The sequence below is a fragment of the Magnolia sinica genome, chromosome 3 (assembly GCF_029962835.1).
Source record: "Magnolia sinica isolate HGM2019 chromosome 3, MsV1, whole genome shotgun sequence".
Classification (NCBI taxonomy): domain Eukaryota; kingdom Viridiplantae; phylum Streptophyta; class Magnoliopsida; order Magnoliales; family Magnoliaceae; genus Magnolia; species Magnolia sinica.
This window is the reverse complement of record NC_080575.1, coordinates 11,774,837-11,797,210: the sequence shown is the minus strand read 5'-3', so window position 1 is coordinate 11,797,210 and position 22,374 is coordinate 11,774,837. Positions and strand designations below refer to the sequence as shown.

At 42.5% G+C, this 22,374-nt stretch overlaps 1 protein-coding gene and 1 long non-coding RNA gene across 3 annotated transcripts in view; both read left to right on the top strand.

Moving 5' to 3' along the window:
- Window positions 1-9,115: 9,115 nt before the first annotated feature.
- LOC131239521 (UPF0235 protein At5g63440) overlaps window positions 9,116-22,374 on the top strand; it is a 30,114-nt gene continuing 16,855 nt past the window's right edge. For both annotated transcript variants that reach the window (XM_058237266.1, XM_058237265.1), the window contains exon 1: window positions 9,116-9,300. In XM_058237266.1, the coding sequence (XP_058093249.1) occupies window positions 9,186-9,300 (115 nt within the window). In that variant the 5' untranslated portion in view covers window positions 9,116-9,185. The remainder of the gene's footprint in view (window positions 9,301-22,374) is intronic.
- Window positions 11,327-12,613, top strand: LOC131239522 (uncharacterized). Its single transcript, XR_009168259.1, has 2 exons — window positions 11,327-11,637; window positions 11,687-12,613. It is a non-coding gene; the product is annotated as an uncharacterized LOC131239522 (long non-coding RNA).

The window sequence follows — 22,374 nt, the reverse complement described above, 5'->3', positions numbered from 1 at the left end:
GTAAGGGGAAACGGATTGGCTACTCCCCCTGACACCAGCCAATGGCTGATGGTCGTTGCTCTGTGGGCCCCACCATGATGTATGTGTATCATCCATTCCGTCCATCTATTTTTAAAGATCATTTTACAGTATAATAAAAAAAATTACATACATAACAATCTTAAGTAGACCACATTACAGGAAACAGTGTTGAATGAGCATCAACCATTAAAAAACATTTTGGGGCCATAAAAGTTTTGGATCAAGCTGATTTTTGTTGTTTTCCCTTCATCTGGGCCTGTATGACATAATCAACATATTGGATGTCAAATAAATAGTAAATTGGACCTTAGGAGGATTTTAATGGTGGATATCCAATCACTATCGTTTTCATGTGGTGTGGTCCACCTGAGATTTATGTATGCTCATTTTCTGGCTCAAGCCATAAAATTATCTGTAAAACTGTATGAACGGAATGGATGAAACACATACATCATGGTGAGGCCCACATAGCACCGACCACCAGCCACGAGGCTGGCGTCAGGGGGAGTAGCCAATCCGTTTCCGGTGTAAGGATTCTGCGGGGCCTACCGTGATGTATGTATTTTATCCACGCTGTTCATCCGTTTTGCCAGCTCATTTCATGATTTGAAATTAAATCATATTCAAAGATCAAGTGGACCACACTAGAGGAAATAGTATGGATTGAACGGCTACCATTGAAAACTTAATGGGACTACAGAAGTTTTGGATCAAGATGATATTTATGTTTTTCAATTAATATAGGTCTGTGTGAGTTTCATGAACAAGTTGGATGACAAATAAACGTCACTGTGGGCCTCAGGAATATATCAACGGTGGACGTCATTATCCAACTGTTTCCTATGGTGTGGCACACTTGATTTGTATACATTTGTCGATTTTGGACTCATGACCTAAAATGAGCTTTCTAGACGTATCGACGGAGTGGATAAGATACTTACTTTACAGTGGACCCCACGAGTCTTTACAGCACGTAGCTACGTGGTGTCGGGCTTCCCACGCAATCCGCGTCGATAGAGGCATGCCTACGCGCGGCAGCAGATTTCCTTCCAAGCCTTACTGCGCAAGGATTCTGGATGGGACCCATTGCGATGTTTGTGAGAAATCCAACCCGTCCATCCGTTTTTTTTATCTCATTTTAGGACATACTACCAAAATAAGGTGGATCCAATACTCAAATAGGCCACACGAGAGGAAACAGTGGGGATTTAGTGATCACTGTTGAAATATTTATATGGCCACAAAAGTTTTGTATCAGTAAGTTTTTTGTGTTCTCACTTCATCCCAGTAAAAATGATATTATAAACGGTTTGGATGGCATATAAACATCAAGTCGGAGCCTAGGAAGGTTTCAATGGTAGAAATTCCTTCCCCCATTGTTTCATCCTGTATGGATCAGATGAGTTTTAGATCCTACTAATTTTTGGTCACATGTCATAGAATGAGCATGAAAAATAAATGGATGGATGAGTTGGATTTCTCATAAACATCACGGTGGACCCCACCTTGTATCACAGGAACCTACTGCGAAAGGCTTTCGCAGGAAATCCGCGTCCCATCGTCACGTGGATTCAAAACTCAGGTGGGCCTTATCATGGGAAACAGTATTGAATCGGGCATAATACCTGTTACCGCGGATCGAGCCACTGTAGATATCCCTCCTGACCTGACCCTGTAGGCTAGTGTGATGTATGTGCTTTATCCACGCCATCCATCCTTTTTAACATATCATTTTAGGGCCTGATTCAATAATTGAGGCAGATCCAAAGGTCAAATGGACCACACCATAAGAAAGTAGGGATTTAACGGCCACAGTTGAAAACTTCTTGGGTGGCACACACATTCCCACACACTCACGCCGTCGTGGGATTTCACCACCTATGGATACTCGAACCTTGACCGGGTGTTGAAACTCCCGAGGATCGGTCTGATTTTGATAGACGGGTTGATTTCATGCACATTGTGCTCCACGTTCCGCTCAGCTAGTGGTATAGGCATCATGTATGCCGGGGGCCCGGATTATGTATAACTTTTACCCATGCTGTTTGTCCAATTTTCCATATATTTTGTAGTACCGGACCAACGGTAAGGAATATACAAGGCTCACGTGGACCATACCACAGGACCAACCGTAAGAATATGCAAGGCTCAAGTGGACCACACCACAGGAAGAAGCAGTGCTAAGGATGCCCACCATTGAAAGCTTCTTAGGATCCTTCGTCCTTTATTCCCCATCCAACTTGTTGGTATGGTCATATACACACGGATGAATTTCAATGGTAGAAATTTAATCTTTCAATGGTAGAAATTTAATCCCCACTGTGTGGTCCTTTTGAGCTTTGTATATTCAATATTTTTGGAATAAAATATATATCGAAAAATGGATAGACGGTGTGGATAAAATTCATACATCACGATGGGCCTCATCGCCTCTGCCTGTCCCAAGCTCCAAATCAATGGATCAAATCAACCCTGTCACTCATTTAGCTTGAGAACCAATAATCTAAAGCGATTATGACTAAATAATCATTTTCATTAATTTTGAATAGGCCACACTGTGAACTTAATTAATTTAGACCTTAACAACTGCGCCCAAGAAATCTCCCTACTCAATTCATTCAAAAAACATCCTGATTATCCGAACAAGCTCTATACCACTCGTTAGTGGGCCACTAGTTTTGAAATTATAGAATAATATCTGTCTTACTGGGCTTGAGGTCCATTGCGGACAGTAAACCCAAACAATGCCTTAAACCGTGCAACTTGGACCGTTAAGTCGACACTTGAAAGGTGCGACTCTCTGAAATTTAAAACCTGAAAACCTAAAATTTAAATAATTGGCCCTGCTACTAGAATGACAAATTATGACTTTTCGACCGTTGAATTACATTCAAATTTAAACCAAAGGCCAAGGATATTTCTCTACCCTCATCCACAAAGCTGGACCCCTGATCGAATGATAGTGACTGTTGATCGTAAATCAAGCCCCTACGGTCAATCGAATCATCCATTTGTTACCAAATTTGGAACAACCCTTCATCTAGAAATGGGACACCTACCCCATGACACAGATGGGCCAGGGGGCCACTGGGATGACCCTAGAAACCAGAAACCCACCCACTATGAGCATATACATTGGAATGAGATTCCATAAGGCCATTTAAACAAATTTTTAGGTTATAAAAGACCCAAAATCTCTCTCCCACACTCCCATACGAATTTTAATCTCCTTCAAGTGGGGAGAGAATAGAGAGAGAGAGAGAGAGAGAGAGAGAGAGAGAGAGAGAGAGAGAAAACTCCAAGGAGCTAGAAATTGGGAAATTTCCCTCTCCTACCACAGTCCCGCACTGGAACTCATAGCCTCATCGCCGTAGAAGCAGCCCACCAGTGATTGGAAGGTATCTATCCACCTTTTTCCCAAGTTTTTAGCGCATTAGGCCACTTGTATGTATCCTAGCATGCAAATCCAATTGGCACAGGGCTCCAACACACAAATTCGTGGGACCAACACCTTAAGGGCGGCTCTGCAAGTTGACAAACTATTCCTAGCTCCATACCATTATCTTTAAGTGGCTATTTATCAAATCTAGGTTAGAATTAATGATTTTCTATGAGAATTTTGCTATGCATGTTGTCTTTGAAGGGAAATAATAGTAGACATTCATTTTATTGTGATTAAACTTGCTTATAAGAGAAGTATTTAGCTCCAAGCCATCTAATGTTTACCTTGTTTGATTTCTTTCCATTATGAGAAATTTAAATACAACTATTGCATGCCTCCCATGCATATGAATTGAGATAATTGATTGCATAATTACCTGTATACATGTCCAAATTTTCTATAATTAGGAATGGTATATAGTTCTCTTACAATATTATGTAAATTAGAACTCTTGCTTGCTTGCTTAGAACTCCCTTGTAACTTAACCTTCAGTATTATTGGGCATACGAATTTATACTTATGCATGTTTAAATTTCCCACAACTAAAAGTAGATCGAATTATTCCTTTGTTATATCTATAAATATGATCCCCCTTGTTGGGTTGGCCAACAAACACCGAAACCCGTAACGGCAGCCCCATCGGTAGGGCTGTCCAATGGCCAATCTGACCCATTTAGTTAGAGCACGAATAGCCGATAGTAGTTGGACTACATGGGACGCTCGCTTCTAATGCCGTGTGTTCCGCAACTCACCTAAATGGGGCAAATTGACTCACTAACTGACCAACCATGTATGCTCACGCCTATTTGAACTTGGGGCACCCTACACCCATGTAGTGCCCACTGAAAATCATTATGATACGATCTATAAGTCTCGAGAGCCGGGCATGGTGGAATGTGACACTATACTCGAGTTGTCGGCCTACGACTGGGCAACAAGCTTCCCTCGAAGTAATTGTGAGCAAATCTTATCTTATAACATTTTTTTTCGTATGTGGTATTTAGGAGTGACGAACCCAAATCAGGTCAAGGATCATGAGCGCAAGGCCGCTGCGGTCGCCTGAGCCTCGTGATCTGGATAAGGGCATTGACCCTGTTAAGGTGCCTCAATTTTCCCAAACTGTTGGATGAATGGATGTAATTAAACACTCGACAAACATGTTCACCGTCTCATCGCATTAGTTAGGGTGGTGACTCGACAGTCGAGGTCACATTGAGGGAGTGTTGGGTATTGCAAACATAAGATGATGTCGCTCCGCTCGAGGGAGTGTTGGATGGCGAGAGCATGCATCATATCATGATAACATGCACATGCATTGATAAGAGTAGCTAGGAATGTTGTGTTTGATGCTTTTCATTAGTTGTGTCCATGAAATTGATAACATATGTAACTTGTTACTAATGGAACCCACTGAGTTAATCTCTCACTCCCACTCTGAGATATTACTTTAAAACACTAACCAGATCTTATCTTAGATGCAGGTGTCACGGAGCTCGACGCACTGAATGGGGCGAGTATAGATGAGGATGATGAGCTATTCTACTTTCAGCTTTTGGGCGGATTACTATAGGCCGTCCTAGGACTACTAATGGGGTCTTAGGGTAATGAGACATTTGCACATTCTTTTGGACCATATATTTTGTTGGGACATTGTCTCGTATATCATATATACTATTTCATTTTGTTGATCATACATTTTACTAGTCACACTTTAATTCAGTAATTTAGTCATGGCTCATGTCGCATGATCCGTTTAATTTTCTCAATTGCTCGTGTATCAATTAGATTATACTCACATTTTGTCAATCTGCAAGATATAAGTGGCACTCAGAAATTCGGGAACCGAGTATCACTCGGTCCTCGATATTCAGGGCATTACAATGATAGATGGATTTTAAAAAATAAATTAATTTAATTAATTAATTAGGATCTCCATTCACATTGGATAATATTTTAAAAAACAATAAACAAAAAAATGATAAATGTTTTTTTAAGCAAGCGAACGACACTCTCTTTTTCATTTTCCAGAACAAATCCTAAAAAGATACAACATGTGGGGTCTACAAAGAAAATAACACATGAAAAAAAGCAGCAACCCACACCTCATGTGCATGGCAAAAAAGAGTAACAAAACATAAAAAACAGGAAGGAGAAAAAAAATTGAGAGCAAATGAAGAGAAAATTAGATTATATTTAATGATAATATAGTAATTGCGTGTCCATGTTAATCTATTAGACACAGAAGTCTCTCCTAAATTTATCCTAGTGAAGACAATAGAAAGTTACTTGTCATAATCCTCATAGAGGTTAGATTTGACTTCAAAACATCTTGAATAAGAGACTCGTACTCTGGAACATGTTGATATGATGTGATGTGATGTGATGTGATGTGACATGAGAGGGCTTAGGCATGGCTCACATGCACTCTCACCTTTCGCTTTTCTCTTTCCTTAGGGTAGGGACATACACCTCTATGACTGGAGAGTGTGGACTTTAAAGGCTCTCACTCTCTTCTCTTACATGGCATCTTATAAGGATGAGTAATGGTTGCAAGAGGATGCATTGTATACAATGCTTCGCTACCCTTAAGAACATTTGTATACTCTCTCATGAAATATATTTGTATATTTGGCTAACACATGTATCCCAACCATCCAAATTCCTCCACTATTAGTGGTCATCATCCCTGAGCAATGCCCACACCACTTAGGGTATGGATTATGTTAAATCTCATGATGTCCATTAAATGTAAATTAAAACAAATTAACAATTATAAAATTTTTAATAATTATTTGAAATATGTCAGAGCACAAAAATCAATAAAGGAGAAGTCATAAAAGTATGGAGATTCAAGTAAAAAAGAGAGAGAAAGGGAAGAGAAAATGATTTGTTCAGCCGAAGAGAGGTGTTGCACATGTGATAGATAATCAATATGTGACCCATTGCGCGGCACGCAACGAACAGTCTGTTACAGGCATGTGGGCATGTGGTACATTGATTGAGGTTTCATACATGCGAACGCCTATAAATACCCCTCCACCCCCCTCATCGGATTCATTCACAAGTTCAAAGCTCCATAAGATTCCAAAGAAAATTCAGGATTCCACTTGAAGCATCTCATGTATCCTGAAGAAAAAAAAGGGTAAGAAGAAGAAAACGGGACAATCCCCTGCGAACAAAACTGTTTTCCGATGTATTCATACATATGAAAATTATGCATAGATATGATCTTATGTTAAAAGAGATTCATCATCTCCTTCGAGACTATCATTTCAGACAAAGTCAATAGAGAGAAGAATGATCTTTGAATGATTCATAATTCCGCACAACACTTCTTCTATCGAGAAGAGCATGTCGCAAGCTAGAATGCTACCAAACATGTTATTTTGATTATTTTTATATTCAATGTTGTTTTGTCCACTTGATACACCTTATATCGGAATCAGTGGACATATGAGGATGTAAATGAACTTTAAATCAATAAAACACGTGATATGACTGTTCTCCCATCATTTATTTGTTATTATTGAATAAAATATCTCCAATTGCAATACATTTAAATCTTGTCGAAACAAAAGCCTCAAAGATACTGGTTAACATTTTAATCACTTGATGGTTGTGTGGAGTCTCCCAAAGGAAAGTCAACGCACAATCATCAAGGCCTCTCCATCAGCACATCCTAATTACAAGGGTTTGAAGGAGCTACTGCAAGTATATGCCTATTCAAGTATAGGCATGATGAGTCTTCGAGGCTCGACGCTTGTTAGTAATCAATGCCAATGCAAGCGTCCAAATGCCCCATTCTTAGGGACCATCTATGGCTTGCTTACACATTTTACGTGACGAGGGGAACGAGACCGTTTGACACCAAGTTAGCCCCCAATTGGCGAACACTGTCCATCTTTAAATTAAGTTAGTTCCCTCATGAGATATCCATCTAATGGCAACACATATACTCTGAAAGATGTACAGTCATAGCCAGGGCAGTGAGATTCATCACACACAAACACTACATTAACTAATAAGTTGTTATGTGCAATATCTAGTGCCCAATGACATAAGTAACGAAGCCTTTCAAACCACACAAACATATTTCACAAGAGTTAGTAGAGAATAATAAAATGCATCATGCCATATATCAATATCTAATAACATTAATGTTTTAGAGCACAGTCCCAACAATCTCTCAGATGCGCTCAAACCAATCAACATCCACACACAGTCCCGTAGGGGATGATTAGGCAAAGCTTTTGAAACGAAGTCTGCAATATTATTTTCAGAAACATTGTAGAACCTCTAATGTTTTGTCCTCAACAAATATATATATATATATATCCTTTCAGTCCTTGCATCACTCACCATTAGAAGAAGTGAATGGTGGGAATACAGAAGGTGCAACTCTCCCTGCATTTGAAATAATTAAAAATATAATAATCCGGTGTCTGAAATTAATTTACTAGTAATCTAAAACATGCCATTTTGCTATATTTTATATTATAGTAAAATGCTGTAATCTAATTGCAGCCACGTAATAAAATTATTCAGAGATATTAAAAGCATCCAATGGATCCCAAGGATTTGTTTAGCTTTGAGCATGTTACGCTGGACCAATTCCAAACATTATATCTGGGTGGCCCGGCTGGCCCTAGATTGATACTCTGAGCTTTGAGTCAAGCAAATTGCCCAAATCAAGAGCCTCACTTTGGATGGGTCATCTGATAACTATCCCAAATCAATGCCCCTACAGACCCGATTGGTGGAGTGAAGGTCGAAACAAATGGCCATTAATCAAAATTTCAGATCATTCGATCATAATTTTATGATTTTAGTTTCAGAATCCATCTATATTCGGTCGGATGAGTTGGAGGTAGAAATTGAGTCACATTTATGCTACATGACTATGGCTGAAAGTCAGGCGGGTTCAACCCCCCTGACCTAACATTGGGTTGGGTTCAGGTCGGATGTATCTAGTTCCATCTCTAGCTTGGGCTATATAAATACCAACCCAATAAAACTTGGGTTGGGCTCGGGTTGCCAGACCCAACCCGAACTTGATCGATATACAAGTTATAAATTATAACTAAGTGTGGATCGTCATTGTTGAAGGCACTGGAAATTCTCGTGCCGTCGGGTCTAGTCCACGTCATTTTCGATTACGCAAGCTAACAAGATATACCAGATTTCTCTACCAAATAAATTGTGTGCTACCCAACATGACTTTTAAATGAGTAGTTGTCTTATATTTTAGTTTTTTATTTAGAAAAGAAATAAAATTTTTTACGATAAATAATTATATGTATAATCAATAAAATCATAGGTACAAAAAATAAGACATGTATTGAAATATAATAGACTAATGTAACAATGGAAATAATATCATGTATCGACCTAACCAACTCGGCCAATCCAACCGAGCTGGCTTGGGTTAGACTTGGGTTAAGAATTCTTAACCTGAGGTTGGGTTGGGTCGAGATATTGGAACCTTAGGTTAGGCTAGGGTTGAGACCCGACCCAACCCAACCCAACCCAACCCGCCCGACTTTCTGCCCCATACATGACAGGTACAAAATTTGATTGCGCGTGTATGAACCACCACCCTCTGCCAGAGTACCAAATAATTTTCCCCTAAATACCAGAAAGACGCACAGCGGCTCTCTTTCTTCCGCGCTGTCGCTCTTCACCCTTCGCCCTCTTGCTCGCTAACGTACGCCGGTGGGTGACGATGCCGAAGAGGACTACGCACACGTACTCGAGCGAGGATGCCCATCCGGACGGTCCTGAATCCGATCTATTCGTGTACTACTGCAAGCACTGTGGGTCCCATGTTCTCATCACAGGTTCTCTTTCTTTCTCTCCACCGTCAGATCATTGAAATCTGAATTCGGCACCATTCTACCTATTTCTAGAAATGAAACGTATTAGGTCGCGTTTGGATGCACAAAAGAATCGAATTGCAAAAAAATCCCATTAGACTTCAACTTGTAATTTCTTCAAATCTAATAACTCGTATGCAAAGCAATCGGGAATTGGAACCAAAGGCCCTCGATATGAATGATGAGGAAATCACAATTTGGGTTTTTCCGCCTTATGAGACGAAGGATTTCAAACGGTCAAGATGGTCAGACAGGTCTTTGGGTACCATAAGATGGTCTGGGATCTATATTACTAGGACCAATGGGCTGGAACGGGTCCAAAACTTCCAGCTCAGGCCAAGGTCATTGGACGTTGGGCGAGGGTACGATGATAATAATAATAAGAGGTGGGGTCCAGATGATGTCTGAACACCATCCAAGCCGTCCATCAGTTGTGTCACCTCAAGTTTCCATTGGGATCTATAATTCTGGCCGATCGAAAATTCAGGTGGACCACATAAATGGGAACAAGGCAGCAGGAGACTTGCACCCTTTATTTTCTCCGGGGTCCACCTGAGTTGCAAAACCGTCTGATTTTTTGCCCCCACGTGATGTCGGCCCACCTCAGGCCCCAACATGTGGTGATCTTGAATTGTTTGTTAGTTGTTACAAGACTTGGGGCCTAATGTCAGAGATCACACTTGCCATTTGTGGAATATAGGGGCCTGTGTTGAAGACATGGTTGAAGATTTTGGAGATATTTAGTAGATTTGTTTTTGCTATTTTAGGTCAAATCTTTGTTGGTGGGGTTTTCATTATCTTAAATAAAGTATAGATTATCTGAAATCAATCTAATAGGTGAGGGATCTTTATTAAAGATTCAGGGGGATTTTCTTTAGGGTGTATAAAAGGGGTGGTGGTGTAGGAGTTAGAGCATTCCACATTTCTAAGAAGAAATTTGAATATCAGTAAAGCTATTTCTCCATCTCTACTCCAACATTTCATGTGAGTATACACTTATTCATTTCTTTCTGATTTGGGTGTCGAGATCTCATTGGTTGATAATTGAGTTGTAACAATTTGGTGTTTGAACGGGTCATTGTTGGGGTTTTTCGATTCTACATCATTTCCTAATGACTTCGAAGGAGGTGACACATGAAGAGTTTGCGCAAGCAATTTGATAGATTTGCGCAAGCAACCTAATTGATTTGTGCACTTATAGAGCGAGTAAACCAACTCACGTATATGGCAAGCAATCTTACTAATCAAGTGGGAGAGCATCAATGTGGAAGGGAACCAAAGATTGAAGTTGGGAGTATGTGGACACATAGAGGAAGGTCCCCACCAAAGTCCTAACAGACAATGGTGGCTTCGGCCTCTGAAGACAACAATCATCGAATCTTTTGTTTGTTGGAACATGACAAAGAGCCTGAAGTTAAGGTAGAAATCCAAGAATTCCATAGTCTTTGCATGTTAACAGCTTCATCGATTGGTTAAGCAAAGTGAAAAAGGTATTCAAGTACAACAATATTGTGGACAATTGGAAGGTTAAGTTAATAGGATGAAGTTTTCCAAACATATGTTAGCATTGTAGGACGATCTCTAAACCGAACGGGTCTGTCAAGGTTAGGAGAAAGTGAATTATTGGGAAAAGATGAAAAGAAGTTAAAGGGATGTCCCTACCTACGACTTATGCCCATGACCTGTATCCAAGGTATTACAAAATGGTTATGTAATGGCCCAGATGTAACATCAATGGTGGTAACCACTGTGCACTATGGGGTCGTAATGGCCATTATGGAAAAAAAAATCCGTAATGATCATTGTAGGGGGTCGTAACATTTGTTACAGTTGCTCTTTCATGATGTCACAATATACGTCAAGGGAATAAATTGGTAAATGAATACAACGAAAGGTTCCATACATTGACATCGTGGGTACATTTTTGTGATTATGAAGACCATAAGATTTAAAGATAATGAAATTAATTAATTTTTTTTTTTTAAAAGAAAAAAAAGAAGAAGAGAGATTTCAAGGTATCTTAATTGTCCTAACCTGGATATAAGAAATGAATTGGCTTTCATTTCTTATATCCGGATATAAGAAATAAATTGGCTTTCATTTCAAGATATCTTAATTGTCCTAACCCGAATATAAGATTTCGCAGTTGTATTTAAGATGTATGATGCATACACACTCGCATTAAAAGCCAGTGAGGCAATTAACTAAGGACTTGGGAGACGATTTGGTGCCCCACAAGGACCTTCATTAATGATGGGGCAACATGTTAACTTTCTAAGTAAGACAACTAGACTCCCATAGGTTGAGGGATGATATGATAATTTTCATAATGACAACTAGACTCCCATAGGTTGAGGGATGACAACTAGACTCCCACCATGCACTAGACAATCTTTTGAACATCTAATTTCTTTTTCTTCAAATATCCTTTTGTTGCATTCCTTACATAGTCCATATGATTGCCATTGGAAGTACGTTCTAACTTATTTGCCCTCCTTTTGTAAAAGGGCCAGCTGTCCAATCCTCTAAATGCTTTGTCACTAATGACAACATCAGCCAGGATATTCCAATGGCTTGTAAGAGAAAGCACCACTTACCTTGCAAATTAACAACGAAGAAGTAAAAGGCTGGCATTTCGTGCATAGCTCCAACACATGGCAGTAGTTGTTGGGAAATTCAAAATTCCCGTTCTGCAAATTTTTTTAGGAGTTCGTTTGCCACTGCAAACCAACAAAAGCCTTGGCCCAACGTGGTGGATGATATTGCCATACTATGGACAAGTGGACTTCTCATATTCATCCAGAATGATTGCCTTTTCAATGAGAACTTGCCAGATGGATCATGGATCCAATTTCTCCACTTCAGATGGCTCTAGATGATTGTTTTTAGCACATACATTAATTCCTCAAACATTGGTATTTTGTAATCCCAAAAATTTCTTATGAATTCCAATGATCATAGCAACTGTGCCCTACGCCTTATGATGATCCTTAATAGCCGTATCTTTCCCAGGGGTCAATGCATATAACTTTGGCCATCGTTGTGCCAAAGAAACATCTCCCATCTAGATATCTTCCTAGAAACATATTCTTCTCCCTCACAACATTGCTAGGCAAATTTTGTATGGCCTCTCAGCTCTTCCTGGGTTGGTCTGTCGAGGGACAGATTTTGTATGGTCTAGTTTTTGTGCTTTCTCTTTGTTTTTTTAGCTTTCTAGATTGTCTTTCTTGTATTTTTCTTTATCAATAAAATCCTTACCTTTCAAAAAAAAAAAAAACATATTCTTCTCCCTCAGCATTAGTAGGCAAATGGCAATGGAGGTTTGGTGTAGAGGACAGTAATCTATGGAGAGAGAGGTAATAGCAAGGATTTGTGTGTGTGTGTGTGTGTGTGTGTGTGTGTGTGTGTGTGTGTGTGTGTTGGGGGGATTTTTTTTCTGGCCGCAACAGCCTCCGTAATACCCCATTCTCGGCTCCTGAGGTAGATTCCGATCCTGGGATCCTATAAGGAGGATTTTCATAATAGTATAATCATTTCCAATACGAGCATACCCAAGATCACAGTAAGTACATTTGAGAATAATAAAGGCATATATCGTAAAATCCACTAAAAATTTGAACTTTTACATCATCCATAAGGTCCAAAAGGACATACATGAGAATAAAAGGAGAAGAGAGAGAAATCAGCAACACTGGAGTCCTCACTGCTCAACTCTACTCCACGCTCTGCTGCTACGGCGCCTACTTAGAGTCTCCTGCACGCATCAATCGTGCATAAACTTATAGAAGCTTAAAGGGTGGTGTAAGTGTGTGACAATGGTGCACAGAAGAATAGTAGGAGGTATAAGGAGAGAAGCATGATCAATGAGCATATCACTAGCCTTACCAAGGCTTACCATGAACGCCATGCAATGAGTAATGGGTGCCATACCAAGGCAATGCATGAAGGGGTTGCTTGTACAGCCAATGTTAATGCGATGTAAGTAATGTCAGTGCTCATATCCAAACCATAAGTCAAGTACATTTCCAATCATAAGGAAATCACCGGGGTCCATTACACTGCTGAATGACTGTCGCTTTGCAGACCCCGCACAGTCAAACGAGTGTAAGAGACCTTACTACCCGCCTGTGGACAACTAATCACTAACAAGGCCTGAAGGTAGCGGACCCATTTACGAGCTGGTCAGACTCAGCCTAGCAATGCCTCCTCACACCAGGCAGGTAAGGCCACACCCCTATCCAACCGACTATACGATAGTGGGAGTCGCGGCCTAACGATATAAGGCCCTCGTGCGCTCATGTATTCCACCCGGTCATGGCGTTGGAGCAGATCCTTGGTATCATAGAAGTTTTGGGAATGTCACTCATGGGCATCCTATGCACCCGGTATGCTCAACTAATATTTCCGGTGTCCAGACATACGGCCATCCACGAATACCCCTGTGGAGGTAAGGCCCTGATGAAGTAAGGGCGGATATCCACAAGCTATGTAATGCCAGATGCATGAATCACACAATCACCCATGCATCAATCCCAAACATCCATCTCTCGGGGAGATACCAACATGTCCTACATAATGGCACAACCATAGCCAATCACACCTCAACCAAGCATGCATACGATGCGTATGGGAGTGGGCCATGAAGATGAATAGGGGTGCCAATGAGGTGAAGATGAACTCTTTACCTAACCATGAAGGGTCTAGGTACTTAACCAATTCCTCATAAGGAATACAACCTCTAGTGGGGGCCCATATACCTGGGATAGCCCATGAGATTAAGGAGAACAATGGTATGGGCCTAAATAGATGAAACGGGCCTAGCAAGGGTCTATGGTGGACCTTTAACCACCCATAGAAGCCCATGGGCCTACCTTAGGGCCACCAATGTGGACATCCAACCACAATTGGTCCCCAAGAGGTAGCCCATCTCTAATTGATCATGGATCAAGGCCCAAGGCCCACGCAACATCAGAAATAAGAAACGGGCAGCCATAATCATACCACAAACACTCATGTTGGGCTTCAGAAAGGCGGCCCAAGGCCTATCCAAAACATGGGTCCAAGGGAAACACACATAGCCCAACCCATAATTACCATTATGGGCCCATAGGGGAAAGGTTAGGGCCCAACATAAAGGCCACTAATCCCATATATTGTGGTGGCCTAGTGGGCAGCCCATTGCTCAAACCACATGGGCAAATGTCATGCTCTTAGTCAAGTGTTGGGCCTACAACCCGGCCCAAGTATAAAGTTGATTTGGTGGGCAACCAAGGGCCCATCTAGTTGTGTAATCCAGCCCACTAACCCAACACAATAGTATGGTAAAATGGCCCAAGAGTTCAATGGGCCTATCTGGAAAGTCCTAGCCCAATTGGGCCTAAAGAGTTCAACAACTAGCTACATTCATGGACCCAATTAAATTCAACTGTGGTGGGCTCAAAAGTGTATTTATTAAGCCCAATATTTAAGGAACCAAAGGTATAAATTATTTCCTCTAAGATCTTCACAGTGTGGTGGGCCTCACTCCTCAAAATTTCAGCCCAAAGGCCAAGCATAATTATAACATGTTGCTGTCCTAAATTTGGGCACTCCATTGGAGTGGGTCCAGGGCCTCTAAAACTCTGGAAATTGAGGGCCAAGGCCCCTCATCATGCATACAATGAGAGGTAACCCAAAAAGGTGGCCCACCATCAGAGGAAATATTTTTGAATTATGGTTTTATCAAGGCATATTGCTGGACTGCACAGCAGAAAATCTGGCAGTCCAACTATCTTGGCCCATTCTTTTGGATGCCCAAATGAGGTCCGTTGGAGCTGAAATTTTACAGAGTGACACTACCATAGGTGGGCCACACCCCCACAAAATTTCAAAATTTTTGGACATCTATAAATATTTTAATTCATTTAAAGAAATCAATCTGTCCTGAAAATCGGACTGATCTGGACACCATGTTGTAATGGGCCGGTCCAGCCATCACTATGGTGTGTACAGGTGTCCATTGGCCTCAAAATTTTGTAGGTGGGTCCCACCATGGGTGGTCCACCTTCCTGTAAATTTTTATAATTTTTACACACCCAAAACTATTTTAATAAATTTTGGAATTCTAACCTGTCCAGGGTGGATTGCTGCTGGAACAGTGCAGAAAATCCAGACTGTCCACCTCACTTGGACCACACCTTTGGGACCCCAATGAATGTCAGATGGGGCTGAAATTTGGGAGACATCAAGATGAGATCCCCACCTTTTAGAAAAGTATATTTGGTGGTTATGAATAGTCCCCCAAACAGTCCCAAAATCTGGTCCAAAATCAACCAGAAACTGTCCAGAAAATTCTGAATAGCAACATGTACTTGGATAAAATTAATTATATAAGTTAAATAAAAAGGGAAAATACGCCTCAAGAACTAGGTGCTAGGGCCCTCCCTAGTGGGCCCCACAAATGTGCAAAAGAAATCCCAAGGTTACCATACTTGCATGCATCAATAAAAGTCAGCAAATGGGACACCCAACCATAGTGTAGGTGGGTATGGATGTCCCACCCTAGCTGGACTTTTCTGAACTATCCAGGCCCACCAAGTGGACCACACATCATCATCAATCATAGGAAAGGTAGAAGAAGAGAAAAAAAAAACATTCCGGCCATTGGGAGAAGGCTCTGTCACTATTGAGCCTTCCCCAACACAATCACATCCATACATTGCATTTCCATTTATATTTCACCATGGATCTTCATCATGCATGATTTACACTTGAGATGAATGGATGAGATATCATCCCAACCATGATGCAAGGGTCTAGATGACCCATCAAGTTATGGAATGTGGAGAACCCTCCATGATGGGGTCCATCAAGAGGAAACCCCATGCATGAGACATGCATGCATAAGATGGACCATTTGGCCACATCCAAGGAATTGTGTAGGATCTCCACCATTGATTGGTGGGTCCTACACTTTCCGAATGAAAGAAGAAGAAGATCTACACTATGGAAATGATATTACATGGAATAAAGAAGCACCCACCTAAATATCTTCACCAAAACTTGGATCACCAAGCTCCAAATGCTCCAAGGAACCAAGATAGATGGATGAGATGGGTTTTCAATGGATGGATTAGGAGGAAAAGGGAGGAGAGGGGCTGGAGAATTTGGAGATTTTTGGAGGAAGGTTGCTAGGGAAGAAGAGGAGAGAGAGAGAGAAATGAGAGGGAAAGAGAAAAATCTCTTTTAAGCTAAGTAATCATGAGTTTCTTACCTTGGATAGAGAAGAGAAATCATGGCAATAGGGAGTTAGAAACAATGTTATAGGGTTAGTAGGCTTTTTAGGTTAGTGGGTGGTGTTTTAGAGATGGGTGGTGTAGGGATAGGGCCTAGGTAGTGTGTGTTGGAAATAGTTCCAAGAGATGAGACCTACCTAGAAATCCGTGCACACCACCCCTATGTGGGTCACATGATCATGATCAAGGGCTTAGAAAATGAAATGCACCCAACTTACGATCTACACATCGGATGGACGCACAAAACGCGTCGTTAGAATGTCCGGTAATATCGTGAGCCCAGTCGTGAAGACCCGACTTGGATCGAGTTGAGACCTATGCCATTGCGACCGCATCGTCGCCGCGGTTCCAACGACGCGTCTTGTGCGTCCATCCGATGTGTAGATCGTAAGTTGGGTGCATTTCATTTTCTAAGCCCTTGATCATGATCATGTGGCTCACCTTGGGGTGGTGTGCACGGATTTCTAGGTAGGTCCCATCTCTTGGAACTATTTCCAACACACTATACACACACACTACCTAGGCCCTATCTCTACACCACCCATATCTAAAACACTACCCAATAACCTAAAAAGCCTACTAACCCTGCAATATTGTTTCTAACTCCCTATTGCCATGATTTCTCTTCTCTATCCAAGGTAAGAAACTCATGATTACTTAGCTTAAAAGAGATTTTTCTCTCTTTCCCTCTCATTTCTCTCTCTCTTCTCTTCTTCCCTAGCAACCTTCCTCCAAAAATCTCCAAATTCTCCAGCCCCTTCTCCTTTTTCCTCTTAATCCATCCATTGAAAACCCATCTCATCCATCTATCTTGGTTCCTTGGAGCATTTAGAGCTTGGTGATCCAAGTTTTGGTGAAGATATTTAGGTGGGTGCTTCTTTATTCCATGCAATATCATTTCCATAGTGTAGATCTTCTTCTTCTTTCATTCGGAAAGTGTAGGACCCACCAATCAATGGTGGAGATCCTACACAATTCCTTGGATGTGGCCAAATGGTCCATCTTATGCATGCATGTCTCATGCATGGGGTTTCCTCTTGATGGACCCCATCATGGAGGGTTCTCCACATTCCATAACTTGATGGGTCATCTAGACCCTTGCATCATGGTTGGGATGGTATCTCATCCATTCATCTCAAGTGTAGATCATGCATGATGAAGATCCATGGTAAAATATAGATGGAAATGCAATGTATGGGTGTGATTGTGTTGGGGAAGGCTCAATAGTGACGGAGCCTTCTCCCAATGGTCGGAATGTTTTTTCTTTTCTCTTCTTCTACCTTTCCTATGATTGCTGATGATGTGTGTAGTCCACTTGGTGGGCCTGAATAGTTCAGAAAAGTCCAGCTAGGGTGGGACATCCATACCCACCTACACTATGGTTGGGTGTCCCATTTGCTGACCTTTATTGATGCATGCAAGTGTGGTAACCTTGGGATTTGTTTTGCACATTTGTGGGGCCCACTAGGGAGGGCCATAGCACCTAGTTCTTGGAGTATTTCCCCTTTTTATTTAACTTATATAATTAATTTTATCCAAGTACATGTTGCTGTCCAGAATTTTCTAGACAGTTTCTGGTTGATTTTGGACCAGATTTTGGGACTGTTTGGGGGACTATTCATTACCACCAAATATACTTTTCTAAAAGGTGGGGATCTCATCTTGATGTCTCCCAAATTTCAGCCCCATCTGACATTCATTGGGGTCCCAAAGGTATGGTCCAAGTGAGGTGGACAGTCTGGATTTTCTGCACTGTTCCAGCAGCAATCCACCCTGGACAGGTTAGAATTCCAAAATTTATTAAAATAGTTTTGGGTGTGTAAAAATTATAAAAATATACAGGAAGGAGGACCACCCATGGTGGGACCCACCTACAAAATTTTGAGGCCAATGGACGCCTGTACACACCATAGTGATGGCTGGACCGGCCCATTACAACATGGTGTCCAGATCAGTCCGATTTTCAGGACAGATTGATTTCTTTAAATGAATTAAAATATTTATAGATGTTCAAAAATTCTGAAATCTTGTGGGGGTGTGGCCCACCTGTGGTAGTGTCACTCTGTAAAATTTCAGCTCTAACGGACCTCATTTGGGCATCCAAAAGAATGGGCCAAGATAGTTGGACTGCTAGATTTTCTGCTATGTAGTCCAGCAATATGCTTTGATAAAACCATAATTCAAAAATATTTCCTCTGATGGTGGGCCACCTTTTTGGGGTTTCCTCTCATTGTATGCATGATGAGGGGCCTTGGCCCTCAATTTCCAGAGTTTTAGAGGCCCTGGACCCACTCCAATGGAGTGCCCAAATTTAGGACAGCAACATGTTATAATTATGCTTGGCCTTTGGGCTGAAATTTTGAGGAGTGAGGCCCGCCACATTGTGAAGATCTTAGAGGAAATAATTTATACCTTTGGTTCCTTAAATATTGGGCTTAATAAATGCACTTTTGAGGCCCACCACAGTTGAATTTAATTGGGTCCACGAATGTAGCTAGTTGTTGAACTCTTTAGGCCCAATTGAGCTGGAACTTTCCAGATAGGCCCATTGAACTCTTGGGCCATTTTACCATACTATTGTGTTGGGTTAGTGGGCCGGATTACACAAGTAGATGGGCCCTTGGTTGCCCACCAAATCAACTTTATACTTGGGCCGGGTTGTAGGCCCAACTCACTTGATTAAGAGCATGACATTTGCCCATGTGGTTTGAGCAATGGGCTGCCCACTAGGCCACCACAATATATGGGATTAGTGGCCTTTATGTTGGGCCCTAACCTTTCCCCTATGGGCCCATAATGGTAATTATGAGTTGGGCTATGTGTGTTTCCCTTGGACCCATGTTCTGGATAGGCCTTGGGCCGCCCTTTCTAAAGCCCAACATGAGTGTTTGTGGTATGATTATGGTTGCCCGTTTCTTATTTCTGATGTTGCGTGGGCCTTGGGCCTTGATCCATGATCAATTAGAGATGGGCTACCTCTTGGGGACTAATTGTGGTTGGATGTCCACATTGGTGGCCCTAAGGTAGGCCCATAGGCTTCTATGGGTGGTTAAGGCCAACCATAGACCCTTGCTAGACCCGTTTCATCTATTTAGGCCCATACCATTGTTCTTCTTAGTCTTGTGGGCTACCCCAGGTATATGGGCCCACTAGAGGTTGTATTCCTTATGAGGAATTGGTTAAGTACCTAGACCCTTCATGGTTAGGTAGAGAGTTCATCTTCACCTCATTGGCACCCCTATTCATCTTCATGGCCCACTCCCATACGCATCATATGCATGCTTGGTTAAGGTATGATTGGCCATGGTTGTGCCATTGTGTGGGACATGTTGGTATCTCTCCGAGAGATAGATGCTTGGGATTGATGCATGGGTGATTGTGTGATTCATGCATCTGGCATTGCATAGTTTGTGGATATCCGTTCTTCCTTCATCAGGGCCTTGCCTCCACAGGGGTATTTGTGGATGGCTGTATGTGTGGACACCGGAAATATTAATTGAGCATACCGGGTACATAGGATGCCCATGGGTGAAATTCTCAAAACTTCCATGGTACCAATGATCTGCTCCAACGCCGTGACCGGGTGGAATACATGAGCGCACGAGGGCCTTATACCGTTAGGCCGCGACTCCTATTTTGGAGTTATATCAATCAATCATCAAACAAATGGGGATAACGTTCTCTACTTTCGGCCTCGCGTTCCCAAGACGCCTCGGCCTCTGAATGATGACCCCATTGCACCTTCACCAAGGGAATGACTTTGGTCCTGAGGACCTGCTCCTTCCGATCAAGGATACGAATCGGCTGCTCAATATAGGAAGCACCCTCACGGACCTCAAGTGGCTGCCAATCAATCACAGGAATAGTGTCCGACTCACATCTCCGCAACATAGAAACATGGAACACGTCGTGGATCTCAGACTACTCAGGAGGTAAGGCAAGCCTATAGGCCACAGCGCCCACGCACTCGGTAATCTCAAAAGGTCCGATTCATCTCAGGGCGAGCTTGCCCTTCACATCAAAGCGAACCACGCCCTTCATAGGCGAGACCTTGAGATACACCATGTCCCCGACTGCGAACTCGAGGGGTCGACGCCGACGATCAGCAAAACTCTTCTGCCGGCTCTGAGCTGTGCGCATCCTCTGCCTGATAACATCAATAACCTCTGACGTCTGCAGCACAAGCTTGGGACCTAAGAGACGACGCTCTCCAACCTCGGTCCAACGACTAGGAGATCTGCACGGTCTGCCATAAAGTGCCTCAAAAGGAGCCATGCCGATAGTTGCCTGATAGCTGTTGTACACGAACTGGTGAGGCGCATATGATCATTCCAACTGCCCGCAAGGTCGATCACACAAGCCCTGAGCATATCCTCAAGGATCTGGTTGACCCTTTCGGTCTGCCCATCCGTCTGCGGATGATATGCGGTGCTGAGATGCAAAGTGACTCCCAATGCCTGTTGAAAATCCCTCCAAAACTGAGATGTAAATCTGGAGTCTCGGTCTGAAACGATCGAAACTGGGATGCCGTGCAGTCTCACTATCTCCTCAATGAATATCCTCGCTAACCGGTCCATAGACCAGGAAGCACGTACTGGAATAAAATGAGCCGACTTCGTCAGACGATCGACAATAACCCAGATGGTATCGTGACTGCGCTGAGTCCTCGGCAAACCTGCAATGAAGTCCATCGATACATGCTCCCACTTCTACTCTGGAACGCTCAACAGCTGGAAGGGACCAGGGGGTCTCTGATGATCGGCCTTAACACGCTGGCATGTGTCACACTCGGCCACAAAACTCGTAATTTAGCGCTTCATCCCCTGCCAGAAGTACTGCCTCCTCATATCACGATACATCTTTGTGGAGCCCAGGTGGATAGTAAGTCTCGATCGGTGTGCCTCGGTCATTAGATCCTGACGCAACTCTGGAACGTCCGGGACACAATCGGCCTCTGAAGCGTAATCCACCATCGGAACCAATCTGCCAGTTTGACTGCTCTACGGATGCGGCCTCTGCTCGGTACTCCTGAAGTGACTTGTCCATTTGCTGAGCCTCGATCACCCTGGCCACTAAGGAGGGTTGAATCGACAAGCTCGAAAGTTGAACAATGGAAGACTGCAGACCGAACTCAAAGTCAAACTCTGATACATTCTCGAGCATCTGCCACTCACGCACCATCATCTGTGCCACCAGGCCTAGTGGCTGGCGGCTGAGCGCGCCCGCTATATTCATGCAGCTGATGAATGAGGTTTTTCGGCCGTTCCTTGATCAGTTTATGGTGGTATTCATTGATTGATATATGATTGTTTGTATTGCCTTATATGATAATTGCTATATGATGGTGGTGTTTTGTCTTTTATTTTGTCTTAGATTATTCAATTTCGAGGACGAAATTTCTTTGTTGGTGAGGAGGGTTGTGAGACCCGACCCGAGTTCGCATGTGTGCATGTGTGTGTGTGAGTATGCATTCCGTCCATCTTGATCCCGCGGTCCTACCGGTCAAATCCTGGCGACCCGTGACTCTTGGATAGTGTTTGCGGTCATCTGTGAGCCCAGTCGTGAAGACCCGACTCGGATCGAGTTGAGACCTATGCCATTGCGACCGCATCGTCGCCGCGGTTCCAACGACGCGTCTTGTGTGTCCATCCGATGTGTAGATCGTAAGTTGGGTGCATTTCATTTTCTAAGCCCTTGATCATGATCATGTGGCCCACCTAAGGGTGGTGTGCACGGATTTCTAGGTAGGTCCCGTCTCTTGGAA